The 13,912-nt window shown below is 44.7% G+C and overlaps 2 protein-coding genes across 4 annotated transcripts in view; both read right to left on the bottom strand.

Annotated features, from left to right (window-relative positions):
• chchd6a (coiled-coil-helix-coiled-coil-helix domain containing 6a) overlaps window positions 1-8,939 on the bottom strand; it is a 56,102-nt gene extending 47,163 nt beyond the window's left edge. For 2 of the 3 annotated variants that reach the window (XM_062563275.1, XM_062563278.1), the window contains exons 1-4: window positions 8,736-8,936; window positions 6,942-7,035; window positions 6,488-6,608; window positions 5,275-5,419 (exon numbers count right to left, since the gene is read on the bottom strand). In XM_062563275.1, coding sequence (XP_062419259.1) covers window positions 5,275-5,419; window positions 6,488-6,608; window positions 6,942-7,035; window positions 8,736-8,819 — 444 coding nt within the window. In that variant the 5' untranslated portion in view covers window positions 8,820-8,936. Of the gene's footprint in view, window positions 1-5,274; window positions 5,420-6,487; window positions 6,609-6,941; window positions 7,036-8,735 lie in introns of all 3 variants that reach the window. The other variant, XM_062563281.1, reaches the window with a different exon arrangement.
• A 25-nt stretch (window positions 8,940-8,964) lies between these two features.
• LOC119223762 (E3 ubiquitin/ISG15 ligase TRIM25-like) lies at window positions 8,965-13,135 on the bottom strand. Its single transcript, XM_062563268.1, has 4 exons — window positions 12,456-13,135; window positions 11,760-11,899; window positions 10,660-10,827; window positions 8,965-10,347 (listed from the first exon to the last, which is right to left on the bottom strand). Exons 1-4 carry the CDS (start codon window positions 13,011-13,013, stop codon window positions 9,639-9,641), a joined length of 1,575 nt encoding a protein of 524 aa, XP_062419252.1. The 5' UTR covers window positions 13,014-13,135; the 3' UTR covers window positions 8,965-9,638.
• Between the last annotated feature and the right edge of the window lie 777 nt (window positions 13,136-13,912).

Raw genomic sequence — 13,912 nt, 5'->3', positions numbered from 1 at the left:
ACAGGACACGGGGGGGGGGGGCTTTCTAACACTGCTGCTTGAAACAGATTTTTACTTCTTATGATTCACAGAAAGTGTGTTACTAAGCTAGTAGTATTTCCAACAACAACTGTAATAAATGCTCTTGACATGCATTCAATTCCTTGCAGACTAAAGTCATTTGAGCATTCCATGAACATGTTTCCTGTCACTGCGCTGCTCTCCTGCCCATTCGGAAGTATCACAAATAATGAGAGACATGAACGGTCCCCGCGTGAGGAGAGATTAGGTAGATTACAACACAGGGAACCTGTGCAGCAACATTTTTGGACTGGCTTTCCGATAACGAGAATGTTGATGAAGTGCATGATGGGCACAGAGATGGAGCAACAGAGAGAAAAATGAAGGTAGAGAGGGAGAGAGAAGATCAGTGGAACACACGGTAGGCTTTTATTTCCATCTAGTGTCACGTGGAGGAACTGCAAGCAGCTACAGCTACATTCAAAGTAATTAATGGGGTCAAGGTGGAAAGGGAACTGAACCCTTTATCATCACACCCCTGCTGCTGTTTACTTGACTATTCTAAATTGCAGTGCTGGGTTGAGAATCACCAGGCAGCCAGGGAATGTGGACTTCACCGCATCAACTTTCAAGTGAGACATGGTCTTTTTGGTAACTCCCAAGTGGTACTGCACTGGTTGAAGGTTTCGGAGAGCTGAAAGCTTTACCAAGTTCTGCCCATATCATCGGAAACTGACCAACCCATTATCATCATACTTCCACAGCCACAGTTTTCATACCAGGTACGTGAATGGTTGTGTCCCTTTACGTCAGCCACCAGGCCCGGTCAGCTCGACGCGTTACGTCGTCGTTAGATTTAAGAATGCGCTTTACGGGCACTTTCAAAAGAATCTGAAAGACGTGGGTGGCATTTTTGTATTAAGTGAAGGTCCATCAGAGGAAATTAAAGTGCAGCCAATCAAATAGACTTCCTAATTGTTCTGCAGAGAGAGAGTTGCCATATGCTAATTTGGCTTATAACCTTTGTACGCATTCAACAGGCATCAAAAGGCCATTAACACATTACAAAAAGAGTAAATCCCTTTTAGCCCTTCGGGTCGACGTGCCTCCATTCTTGCCATTCTCCCGATTCCCTCCCTCATTCTGAAATTAATCTGTGGAAGATTTGCTGGTAACAAAGACAATTCACAGAGCGCGGCAGGGTGGGCGAGGGCCAGAAGGAGCGAGCGGGACGGAAAGACACTTCACCGAGGTGAGGACAAAAGACAGGGGGAAGTGGGTAAGGACCGGAAAGGATGGAGAAAAGAGCAGCGGCGAAAGCGGATCCCGGCGCCATTGTTCGGCTCCCAGGGACTCCTGCTCGGCGAGAAAGGAGAAAAGGAGGTGCCACAGGTCTCTTGTACGGTTTCTAAATAATGTTTATTTTCTTATGCCTGATATTTTGATTTTATTCGGTTGCAGTCTCCTCTCCACCACGACCTCCCATTTATCATCATCCTCACCTGTTGCCCCACATTTCTTGCCTCATCCTTTGCTGCCCCCCCCTTGCCCCTTTCCATCTGTTCGGTCTCCAAAGACTGCTTAAATGTGAAGTCTTCTTGTGACCTTCTTGTAAAGCACATCTCCCTCCTCCTCAATTTTCGGGGCGTTGAGGAAACGTGCGCCACTACGTCCCTTCTCCCTCTGCTCTTCCGCCTCCCCCTGATCCTGTAGGAAAAATGTTAAAGACTCCTTCGCCAGCCTCCGGTTCGTTCCCTCCGCCCCGCTCAGCGCCAGAGGAAACGCGTCGTCGCCCCTTTGATTCGCCTTCATTGGTGGCACATCTCCATTCTTCATCCTAACCCTCCAATTTTCATCCGAACATCCTTCTGCGCTCCCGAGCACTTGGTGAGCGCTGAATCAGCCGTCTCTTCTCACATCCCCTCGTCTTACTCACCCTTTTTGTCTCCCCTGCCATGTGCATTGCTGTCAGCGTCCTGACATCGTCTAGATGCTTACAGCCATGCGTTGTGTCACGTGCTCATCAGCACTGTTTGTTTCAAATGGCCAAACAAAAGTTGGACTACTTTACCAAGATTAGGTTTTGGAGTGCCAAGTAAGGACGCTACTGGACAGGACAGAAACTAGGGGATATTACGCAGGGGGGGGGACAATAATTTATAATAAATTATTATTAGTCTACTTAACAAGTACATTCTTTGTAACCTGATGGCGAGTTTATGTTCTCAGCTGACGATGTGGTTTCTAAATGAAGACCATTAACAATAAAATCATACCCATTGTGTAGTTGTGTCCCCTTTGGAATCAAGCCGTTATTGTTTAGGACAAGTTAAGAGACCAACCCTCTGTAAGACAGAGACATGGCGTCAACGCCGTCTTGGACTGAAAAGAATATGGAATAACCAAGTTACGTTTTAAGCTTCTGGGTTTGCTGTGTGTGCAATGCAGAGAGCAGAGAACAATCGTAAAAAGCTTGTCCATGTCGAGACACAAAGGACATGCCATGAACCAGTTCTGTAGGAAAGGTAACCTTAAATGACTTCTGTTGTGATCTGGCGCTACATAAGAAAATACAATTAAACACAATAAACTTAACCTTCATTGGGGGGGGGGGTTAAACATCTCAGTAATAACATGGGATTAACGCAGCAAATTTAGCGTACAGCGCTTGAAGCGCTTTGAAGCCTGACCCATAAAACGAGTGTCCGGCGTCTAGAACAATAAAATGCTTGACGAAGGTACCAATAACATCTTATTGAGAATCCTGCTGCCCTGCTTTACGGCACCAACAACCATACCATGATCAACACTAAGCTTCAAGCTTTCTTACCCTGAAATGAACAGTTTCAACGTACTGACAATAAATAAGGGTTAGAACATGCAATTCAATTCCTGGTTATTTTCTTCGGAACTAAATTGATTCTTGAACACAAAAACCTTTAAAATGACCTCAATCTGCAAGGCATCTTGTGAAGACACTACCAAACTTGACACAACCACCGTTTGTTATTGCGGTTGTGTTACGCACACATAGCTAAAAAAGAAAATTCATCAAATTCAAAGCGCCGTGGATGACGGGGACAAAAAAAAAAAAAAAGAAGGCTCATTTGAATTAGGAATGTGAGCAGATCTGCCCGCAAGTCAAGTGCGTACATATGCATTCATAGCGCAAGAAACGGTAATTGTAAAGAGCCCTCAGCATCAGGACGTCTGGTCCTGCTCGTCCGGTCATTCGGCCCGCAAAGTCCCTCCAGCAGCTTTCCATTAGTGTCTGGAGTGTGCTGGAGCGGAGATAAGGCGGGCGCTAAAGCATGTCTGGGCGCGGTGAAAGAGGAGAGACGGGGGATCACGAGAAACCGGCGTTGGTCAGCGTGTAAAACAAACTCTGCCGCTTCCCCACGACTACACCTGCAAGCCCTGCGCCACTATCTCCAGCTCCAGGGAACTCTCAGGGTGCAATTTACTGCTCGCGCTGCACTGATAACACCGTCTCCTGGCCCCGGAGGATAGAGTAATGGGCCAGGATAGAAAAGACAGACAGACGGAGAGATGGAAGGACGAGGTGGGTGAGAAGACGGGAGCAGAGTGTACAATGGTAAAGGAGGAGGAGGAAGGGGGGGGGGGTGGTGGATAAAGGATGTAAAAGGTGGAAGGCAGAAGGAGTATCACCATGGAGATTACAAATGTAATCCCAAGGCCCAATTTGTGTCAGTGCGCAAAGCTCCGAGGTGTGATCAAACCACCGGACTGATCCGGACTCCACCCAGTTACTCGCATGAATCAGCACTCACACAGCGTGCCGGAGGACTTTCAAACCTGGGTATTCTACTTCTGGTGTACAGTAGACAACTACCTTTACAGTCTTTTCTTTTCTCTCAGGCAGCGGCAAGCGCAGCAGAGACGTCGCGGTCATTCCAGCGCTGAGAGAGAGATTCTCACATTTCCCACGAGCAGCAAATATGAAATAGTTGTTGAGCCTGTCACTGTGTGCATGCACTGTGCTCACTGCTAGTGACTGCAACGGTTAAACGTACATGCGGTGTGAAACACTTTTTTTCCCCCCTTGGTTGATGCCGATGGAAGTGTTACATTTTCTTTTTTATTCGTATAAAGCTGCTAAAGGAGCACATCTCCTTGACTATCTGTAAAAAGGTCAAAACAATGGCAAAAAGAAAAAGGACATTTGTATTTTCTCTTAAAGCAGTTTTTAAAATTTGTAGATATGGGTGTATGTTGGGAACATTCTTTAAACAAGTGGTGCTCCTTTTCAAATTCAAAGAGCTACTAGAATTTCCTGTTCATCCTTGATATTAAAAGACATTACGATAATTTGGCATTCACACATAGCCACTCAACTACAGACTGGCCACCTGTAGCCATCTTAACCATAGATACAATTGGTCCAAGGGCAATGAATGCAAGGCATACATTTAAAGGAAAGGAAAAAGGATTTTTTTGTTGATATTTCTTTACTTTGAACCATGTATGGAATTAGTGCCGTCGGAGCGACTTGTCTTACGTGTGTTTGAATGAGTCAACATAACAACGAATAACCCACAACAAATACTCTGCTGCGTACAGCTCACAACAACAAGTAACTCTGTAGCTACATGAAATAGAGGAGCCGTGTCTGTTTGGAGGGGTTTTGGTTTTGGAAAATCCAAAACGATTTATTGCAAAGTCTGTCTCTAAGCCTCTGGTATTTTCTCTGGTGACAACACAACAAGCCACACGCTTAATGCGTTAACTTGAAAAAAACTACACCGTCACATACCGGAACACCGTCAGAATCTTTCTAAATACCGTGCTACAGATTTTTGGCCATACCGCCCAGCCCTATCTGGACTAGTACTTTGTTTTTTATGGTATTATCTAAACTAGTATGTAGCTGTGACTTCTAGAAGACAAAAACGCTCCATGTTTAGAGATTAGTCTTTATTCTTATTAACTGTATCAGAGATTGGTCACTGCCAGTGTGCCTGCTGGTGTTTGAATGTCACCATCACTTTCCAATGCATTTAAAATGACCCTTTCTACTAGTTAAGACCTACACCTGCTCATCAATGTGACTGCTAATGTAATGCGTGCAAAAAAAGAAAAAAGACGATTTTCCTTGGAAAGCCGTTAGCAGAGCATTCATCAATTTCATATCATGCAAACATAGTTTGGCCCAAGTCAACCCTTTCCTTTGTCATTTGAAAGTTACGGTCTACACTTCGGATGATTTAAATCCTTCGGGTGATGTTAATAAGGCACGTGTGTATGTGTGCGTACCAGTCGTTTGGCGTTCTCGGCTTCCTGCCGTTTTTGTTGTCTTTCCCGGGTCATGGCGTTAGTCATCTCCTTCCTAGCCGCCTCCCTCTCTCTTTGTGCCACTTTGGCCCATTCCTCCTTCAGGATGTTCTGCTGGCGTTCATACCTGTCGGACACACACACACACACACACACACACACACACACACACACACACACACACACACACACACAAACAAACAATCATGCTTCCTCTCCTCGGACACCTCTGATAATGTGATTACACTGTCATTTCCACTAGGGGGCAGCATATACCAATTTGTATTTTTGTAAGCCAGTCTCAGTTGTATCTCAGATTAGGTCTTTAAAAAGAAAGATGATTACGGAAAAGGATAAGAAACCAATCACCTAAAAGATGGCTGCAATACGTTAGTATCCGGTTTGATCTACAGCAGTGACACAGAGGTTATCCAGACAACATTTTACTACTCTTTGTTTTCAAAGAAGTTCACCGGTATCATAAAATCAATCCACTGGTCTCTACATAGCGGTTGGTATGAAAAATATGAAGTACAAGCAAACTGGTTTCCCAGTAAGGTTCACAATGCTGCACCTTCAAACGCGGCACCTAAATGTAGTCTGACTGGGCCTTTAAGAGAATGGCACCAGAGTTGTAACACCAGAGTTCATTTCAGTTGTTTGTTTCAAACAAGGTGGACAAGACCAAAAAATAAGTTTTTAAAAAGAGCAGTATGGACTAGTTTGACATTTGAAAAGATTAATAAAGCTGGATTTTAAATTTTAAAAAAGAACAAAGCTACTTTCCATGTTTTCTCATTCTCTAAACTCACTAATTCCAAACAATATTATTAGAATTCTATTATTTCAAGAATTACATTTCAGTGGCGGCTGATTGTTTTGGATTTCCAGGCATGGCCAAAAAGTCCAAAATTACTGGGAAAAAAAGATGAATGTAATCATTTCCTAAATTGCCATGTTTTCATCTTGTAAAATATTCTTCCTTAAACTCACAACATATTTGTTTTTATTTAGCCTAACAATAAGTTTCATTGAAGTTTCTTGCTTATTGCTCCCAATAAGTCTTTGGTCACTTTACACTAAAGCAATTTAGAGATATATACATTCAACCCAACATAGCAGTTTCTCTACCTCAATGTTGAAAGTTACTTTTATTATCCCTTTAATGTTTTCCTACAGCTTTCTTTCAACTCACTTTGTCTGTTCTTCCTTAGCATAGGAGGCCGGTTTGCTAGTGCCCGACTTGGCCCCGGGTTGGGCCTGGGGCTGGGGGCCCTGCTGGGGTGGGGAGCCGGAGGTGTTACTCCGTGGGGCACCTGTACACAGAAAAATAAATGAGATAAAGAGATGTATTTAGAAGGATAAGGCTTACATATTAAAAATGAAAATAAAAAGTTGCAGTTTCCTTTTCAATAAAGCCAGGAGGGTTTATAAGTGAGAAATTGCAAATAACATTGCTTACACCTATGCCCAAACAAGAGTTTAGATCTAAAGATGATGAATTCTACAAATTCCGTAATGCACCTCAGTAGCATGCAGGTTCCCTGGGGCCTGCCTACAGTAGCAATTCCTCTCTTATCGATGCCTCCGTCACACACAATTGGGACATCGATTTCTGTTCTTTCTGAACACAGTAGGGGGCGTGATACCTGTGTCTTTCTGGGGGCTTGAGGCTGGCAATGATGTGCGTTCTGGAGCAATGTTTGCCACTCCTCTCATTCTCTGGAGAACATCTTCAGACAGCTGGCGAGGGGGAAAAAAAAAAGAAAAGAAAACTTAGAAAGACAGCTAAGCTAAAACACACAGAATCAACTCGTGTTTGTTTTCTTGTTTGCTTTTAAACAATAAGAAGCCTTTCTGCAAGTTCCTATAAACATGTCAACAGTTTAGCATGCACATTACAGTGTGCGTGTGTGTGTCCAGGGAAATGGCAACCATAGTAAAACCACGGTAGGCAGCAGCCATTGACTCACTGTTTCTATGACTCACAAGACTTGAATGTGCGGGCAGGGCTATGAAGTCGGGAAATCAGTCAAGCTCATTGTTCTTTCAAAGACATTACATATGTTCCCACGGTCATTGTGACGCATGGAAATACCAGAACAAACCGATAAACTCAACTTTCTTGAATTGCGTCGGTTTATCTGTTATAGTCCAAGTAGCTTGAGTCTAGCTAGCTTTAAAGTTTCCTTCAAATTGCATTGGATATTTGGGGAATACATGCAACAAAGTATTGCATTTTTGTGTATTTTACCCATGTTGCAGTCATATTTCATTTTGAAAGCAGCACATGACTAAAGATAATGTGCTCTTCACCAGCCTGGGTGTTAAGGTTTGCAGCCAGGTGAGAGCCTCAGAAATGCAGGATTGGGGAAAAAAAAGTAACTTTTTAAAAAGTTAAACAACCCAAAAACAAAATCCGAGACGTTTTGGTGGCAGAGAATCACTGATTTTGTCCGTCTGTCAGGCAAACCTGTGAAATAACATCCCTTTATCCAATGCAGGGTGAGGAAGGAGGTGAGGATCCAAAAGGTCAAAAGGCATCAAATCTGGGCATCCATGTTTCTGCAAAGATAGCTGCAGTCATTTTCTGTTGTTCATGCCAATCGTTTTCTTTCACGGCGTTACACTTATTTGTACTGTCGCACAGGTCGTCAAGTAGTGTGATGTTGTCTTTTAATACATTTGCAGTTTCCAACAAATTGGTTCAAAAACTGTGACATGAATTAGTTCGATATTTTTTGGCATTCGCATTCCTTTTTCGAAACTTCCGACGTTTACAATGACACTGGAAGGCAGCAGAAGAGCGAGAACAACACGCCAAACTTCATCTCCAATTTGTAGCCCCTACAATATGGCACACATCTTCACAGCTACAACCACATATTAATCTTTCCCTTAGTTGACAATGCATCTACCGTAACATTTAGATGTATCATATTAATAATAACGAGCGTTAACGATTTACTCGTCTCTTAACTTAGCAGAACATTGTCAGAAAACCTTGGTAGAAAACGAGCAGCTAGTACATTAGCTAAAATGCGATTTCTAATTTATTTACACATCTTGAGTAGATAATTCATAGGCCGAATTTACGAGTAGACCCTGGAGGTTCCTCAAATACCTTGGTCATCTGTCAGTCCCTTTCACTTCCCGTTAAACAAGGCACACCTCTACCTTCAGTTTATTAGGACTGAAGTTTGGCGTGAGGAAAACCGGGGAATGATTGCGGTCGTGAGTCACATGAACCTGTCCTGGCCCCTGCATCCCCTTACACCCTCCCCGTTTAAGCCGTCTCTGTACAGCTTGTACAAATGACCGGTCAGTCAGTTATTCTCACATAACAGTCCTTGGAGGCAACATGCTAACGGCTAGTTAGCGCTAGGCGTAACGCTAAATAAATGCTAGCATGACTTATCGAACGCTAGCTAGATTAGCATTACCTTGACTCCACGAAGAATCCTGACTCGGTCCTCATCATCGACACCAAAAGACACTTTTCTGTTAGTACTCTCTCCCGACCCCATGTCTCCTGGTGTTAGGGGGCAGCTTAGCGAACGACCTTGCGTACAATTAAGTGAGTAACATGAATTGATGTCCTGACCAATGACAAAATGTGTGACAGATGGGATCGCAGGTTGCCAGGTTTTCTTGTATCATCCCCCCCTAACAAATGTGTGTAACAGCAGGAGTTGGTTTTCCCAGCAATTTTTACATAATGCACGTAACTCGTATTATCCATAGCCACACAATTTGTATGTGCAAGTGTACAGATGGATTTTGGTTGAACATAAATTAAGAATGGCTGTTATGTACAGTTATCTATTTAAAGGCCAATCTGGCAACCTTAATGTCAACTAAAAGCACACTTGAATTTATAAACTTTCAAAAGCCAGTCATGTATCACATGAACCATGGAAACTGACAAATATATATTAACATGGATACACAAGCATTATCATACGAGTTGAATTGTTTCACGAACATAAACCTGTCTTGAATCCAACCAAACTGCCAGCGTTTGCACTCATCAATGTTTACTATACATAAGGAATGCACAAAAGGAAAACTAAGAACATTCAAGAGATCTTCCAATGCACTGACAAATGAAAACATGAACCGCTGCATATCAGACAAAAACGTTGAAAAAACCCCACAGAGAAAATTCATTCATGATACACTCAAACTCAGCAGATAAAGACAGAGAGCTTCAGACAGATTATAAAATATAAAAAGAAGAGAAACTTTAGATACTGTAAATATTTCTGACGTGCTATAATAACTGTTTTAGTCACACTTATGTCAAGTTGTTATCCAGAGGATTGCCCAGGCCCATTACCAGTAATTCACATCCCATTGTGCAGTGTGATCCAGGACTCTGGTGTGTGTGAATGCATGCTGAACGCTGGATAAACCGCCTCCCTGAACACAGCCCTGAAAGTGTGGAGGTGCTCCCTGCGCCCTCTGATGTTGTGGAACATCAGCGTCCCCGCCTCGTAGTCCAGTGCTATCTCAACCCTCAGTGGATGATGGCTCATTTCCCCCAGAGCCACGTTGCAGGACGAATTGCACACCGTTAGCTTGCCGTTTTTCCACTGCAGCCGCCAGGAAACTGAGTTGTGACCCAGACGGCTGTGGTCCCCACGGCGAGGGATGCTCTTGTAACACACGCCCATCGACCACATGCTGCTGCCCCCCACCTCCACCACCCACACGTGCTCCCCCCCTGTGAACCCCTGGGTGCAGAGAATCTGGGGCGCGCTCGTGAAGCGCTCCGGGTGATCCGGGTACGGCTGCTTGACGGGGCTGTACTTGACCGTACGCTGATCACTGGACACCAACAGGTTGGGGTGGGCGGTGCAGAGGTTGAAGGTGAGCTCCAGGGGGTTCAGCAGTATGTGGAGGGAGTCCAGGTGGCGGGTCATCTCTGAGCGGAAGTCCTGGGTTTTGAGGCCCGCCTGGAGACGCTTGGGGTTGAGCGGTGCTTTGGAGGGGACCCCGCAGGGAATGGCGCTTGTGGCAACTTCTCTCAGCTTGGGTTCGACCTGCATGAACCTGGAGAGCAGAAGGATTTCCTCAGTGGAGGATTGCTCCTGTCATGGGCTGTGCTTTTCGTCACCAAGTTTATCAAATTGTAAATTACGAGAACTCCGTTTGTAAAGCTTATTATCATAAAATACAGTGGCATAGTACATGTGTTATACGATGGGGCGATGTTGTAAAAGAAAAGTTAACACTGAAAATATTATTTTTCATATTCAGGTATTATTATTTTTACTGGACTTTTGGAGTAAGGTTCTTTCTTTGAGTTTTGAGTTTATTTCATTTGTAAAAACAGACTTGTGAAAGCATGGATGTCTGCTGTACCTGTGCATGAAGATGCACGTGTCTGTCTCGCTGAGGACCTGCGTGGCACTTCGCTGGGCCTCCACTAACTGCTGCTGTTGCTCTTCGAGAGCTTCTAGTCCCACCTGCCAGCTTTTCCTGCGCATGTTCCTCTCCTCCTCCAACAGCTCACGCAGACAGTCCCTGTACCTGAACACAACAATGTGGAGTCAAAATAAGGGTGAGCCTGGAGCATCGATTTTCTGCAAAGGAATATTATGGACTGTTAATGGAGATTTTGTATTTCTCTTATTACTACTGCTGTTGTTTCTAGTCCAACCTTGAAACCTTTTTCGGACATTGCGTCGAAAAGGCTTGAGGTTACGTTTTTGTGGTGAGCTTCTGTTGTCACGTTAGACTCCGAGCTATTGGTCCACTGATGGGACTGCTAGAGGATACTTGTGTATCAATAGAGAAGAAAAAAGGGTGGAATGTCCCTCAAAATAACTAATATCTATTTATAGACGGCTAGAAACCCAATTCTCCTTTACAAGAATTCACAACATGTTTTCTACCGTGGATTATTATGCAATAACCAAGACCAAACATGATGGAATGGTGGCTATTAAGGATAAAGAGAGAGTCACTTTTTTCCCACCGGGTGGCCTCTGAGACCCTGATTACTGTACAGGAGAAAACATAAATGTTTAGAATGGATTACACTCCTAAAAAACAGTTATAGTCACACTAATGCCCCTCATTCTAAAAAAAGGGCCTGATGCAGGTATCTCACTTCTTTTACATGTGAGGAAATCAAACTTTAAACATTAAAAAGAAGGTTTTATTCAAACGCTAGGCTTTTGTCATGAAGTCCTCTGGCATTCAAAAGACAGGCTGACAGACCGGATTCATCTTGTGAAGTGATCGGCATGTAAAATCATAACTGCTTGAACCTGCTCTTCAAGCTTGCAGTAAGAGCTGCTTCTGCTCATAGATCTACATATTTACAGTAAATCCCATGGAATTTTTAAAGTGTTATACTATACTATATTAGAGGGGGACAAAAATAAGATTGTCAAAGTGTTATTTACTATTTGTGTTGGAATAGATAAAGGCAGCATCAATAAAAGCATGCAAGTTACCCGTCCACCAAAGTAGCCATACTCTCCATGACAGAGACCGCCTTGTTGGCCAGTTTGTCCCCAATGGCTTCAGCCGCTCCCTGCTCCTTTGCTGTCATCTGGAGGAGACTCTCGGTCATCTGCAGCCTCTGAGAAACCAGCTGCAAACACAGAGGGGACTTTTTGAGAGATTTGTCTTTTAAACGTACAGGCTTTTAACAAAGCATGAAGGAAAACCCATTTCCATCTTGTGAGTGAAATAGGAAAGGCGAGCCCTTGAGTACAGACCCTGTGACTCCTTGGTGCAAGTTGGACTTTTTAGCAATGATGCCCTATAGTTTGAAATCAGTCACCCGTAACCCTTCATTATTATCCGGTCTCCATTTTTACATGTTTTGCATTCCCATCATTCACCAGTTAGAAAGCACAATGTCACTGTGCCAGACATCTGTCAGACAAATTATTTTACAGTGATGAAAAAGTCCGCATGCACTTCCTGAAATGAATAATTTGACTTAATGCCAGATGAAAGAACGTGTGCTATATATAACACACATATTAATTTATTAAAATGAACGTTATTTGTCAAGTTACCAAATAGTGTAAGTTAATTGTCTGCGTGTTAACCCCACCTGATGAATTGGGGGTTTTCTTTCTATAATAAGTTATTTTCAGGAAATCATTTGACATTTTTTTTCCACTTTTGAGCGCACTGACCGTCCTGCGGTTCTCCAGCGCCCGCCTCATCTCCTCTTCGGCCGCGTCGAAGGTGAGCACGTCGTGGTTGCAGTGGCGGCCCTCCGTGAAGCAGATGCCGCACATCAGGCTCATGTCGTCGGAGCAAAGGTACTCGAGGGGACGCCGGTGGATGGGGCAGCTCCTCGCGTCCCACTCCTTCTCCTGGTGCCCCTGGAGGCGGCCGGAGCACGGCGACGCGTCGCCCAGCAGGCACGACTCCGCCGCCGGCGACTCCTTGTCGATGCATCGGTCGCAGAGAGCCTCCGACTCGTCTCCGCCCCTCGGCCCGGCGGCTTGGTAGCCCTCGATGATGCTGCACAGCTTGAAGTTCTTCTTCAGGGTCTCCACGCCCTGGAACTCCTCGCGACACTCCGGGCAACGCGGAGACGTCTTGTCCATGGAGTCGGCGGTCATGCGAATGCAGGACAGACAGTAGTTGTGCCCGCAGGGGAGAACCACGGGATCGGAGAAGAGCTGGAGGCAGATGGGGCAGCTCAGCTCGTGGGCCAGCAGCTCCTCGGGCTTGGACAACGACATGGCGCGCGGTGGTGATGTCGGACGCTTGGCTTGTGTCGCTCACCGATTGTACTCCCCTGCTCGCTCGTGTTTTTGGAAAGTTTTATTTACCTGTGCTCAGCCTCTGGTCCCTCCTTCACACCGTCTCCTCGAGGCTACAGGTGTAGAGTCTACCAACAGGTAATACGTGTACAAAGCAAACAAAGAAGTCAGATGGCTGTCATGACATCCCGTATGAGGCGTATGAGTTGTTGTTGATGGTAAAACACGCCACGAATAGTTGCGTGCCCTCAGAGAACATATTTTACCTCCGGCAGGTGCTCACCTTGTTCCAGTCTTGTTTTTTTTTTTAGCAAATTAAAAAACCCACAATTTCATTACATGTTATTTAGCTGACGCTTTTATCCAAAGCAACTTACATTTCATTATAACCCGTGCGATACATTTTTGCCTGGGGAGCAATTAGGGGTTAGGTGTCTTGCTCAGGGACACTTCGGCATGGCACATGGAGCAGCCGGGATTCGTACCACCAACCATGCGGCCCCCAGCACACTGCTCTACTCCGTGCGCGACCATCGCCCCGTTTCATTTAGCTGACGCTTTTATCCAAAGCAACTTACATTGCATTACAACCCATGCGTTACATTTTGTCTGGGGAACAATTGGGGGTTGGGTGTCTTGCTCAGGGACACCTCAACATGGCACATGGAGCAGCCGGGATTCGAACCAGCGCACCACGCTACTCCATGCGCCGCCATGGTCCCACCACAAGGTGTACAAAAAGATGCATGACCGGCTGTTGGACTAAAAACATGACTCAAATGACCTCATGTCGAAGCATAAAATGTATAACCAGTGATGACAGTAACGCGCTACTTAGTTACTTAGTAACGCGTTACTCTAATCCAACCACCTTTTTC

The sequence above is a fragment of the Pungitius pungitius genome, chromosome 1, assembly GCF_949316345.1.
Source record: "Pungitius pungitius chromosome 1, fPunPun2.1, whole genome shotgun sequence".
Classification (NCBI taxonomy): domain Eukaryota; kingdom Metazoa; phylum Chordata; class Actinopteri; order Perciformes; family Gasterosteidae; genus Pungitius; species Pungitius pungitius.
Note: the sequence above shows the minus strand (reverse complement) of the source record. Positions and strands in the feature narration are given on the sequence as shown.

Coding starts and splice junctions, on each gene's coding strand:
- LOC119223762 (XM_062563268.1), bottom strand. CDS start 13,013: ATGTCGTTGTCCAAGCCCGAGGAGCTGCTGGCCCACGAGCTGAGCTGC. Junction 11,900..12,455: donor CGCTGGAGAACCGCAGGACG/GTCAGTGCGCTC, acceptor CTGTGTTTGCAG/CTGGTTTCTCAGAGGCTGCA. Junction 10,348..10,659: donor ACGTGCATCTTCATGCACAG/GTACAGCAGACA, acceptor TCTGCTCTCCAG/GTTCATGCAGGTCGAACCCA.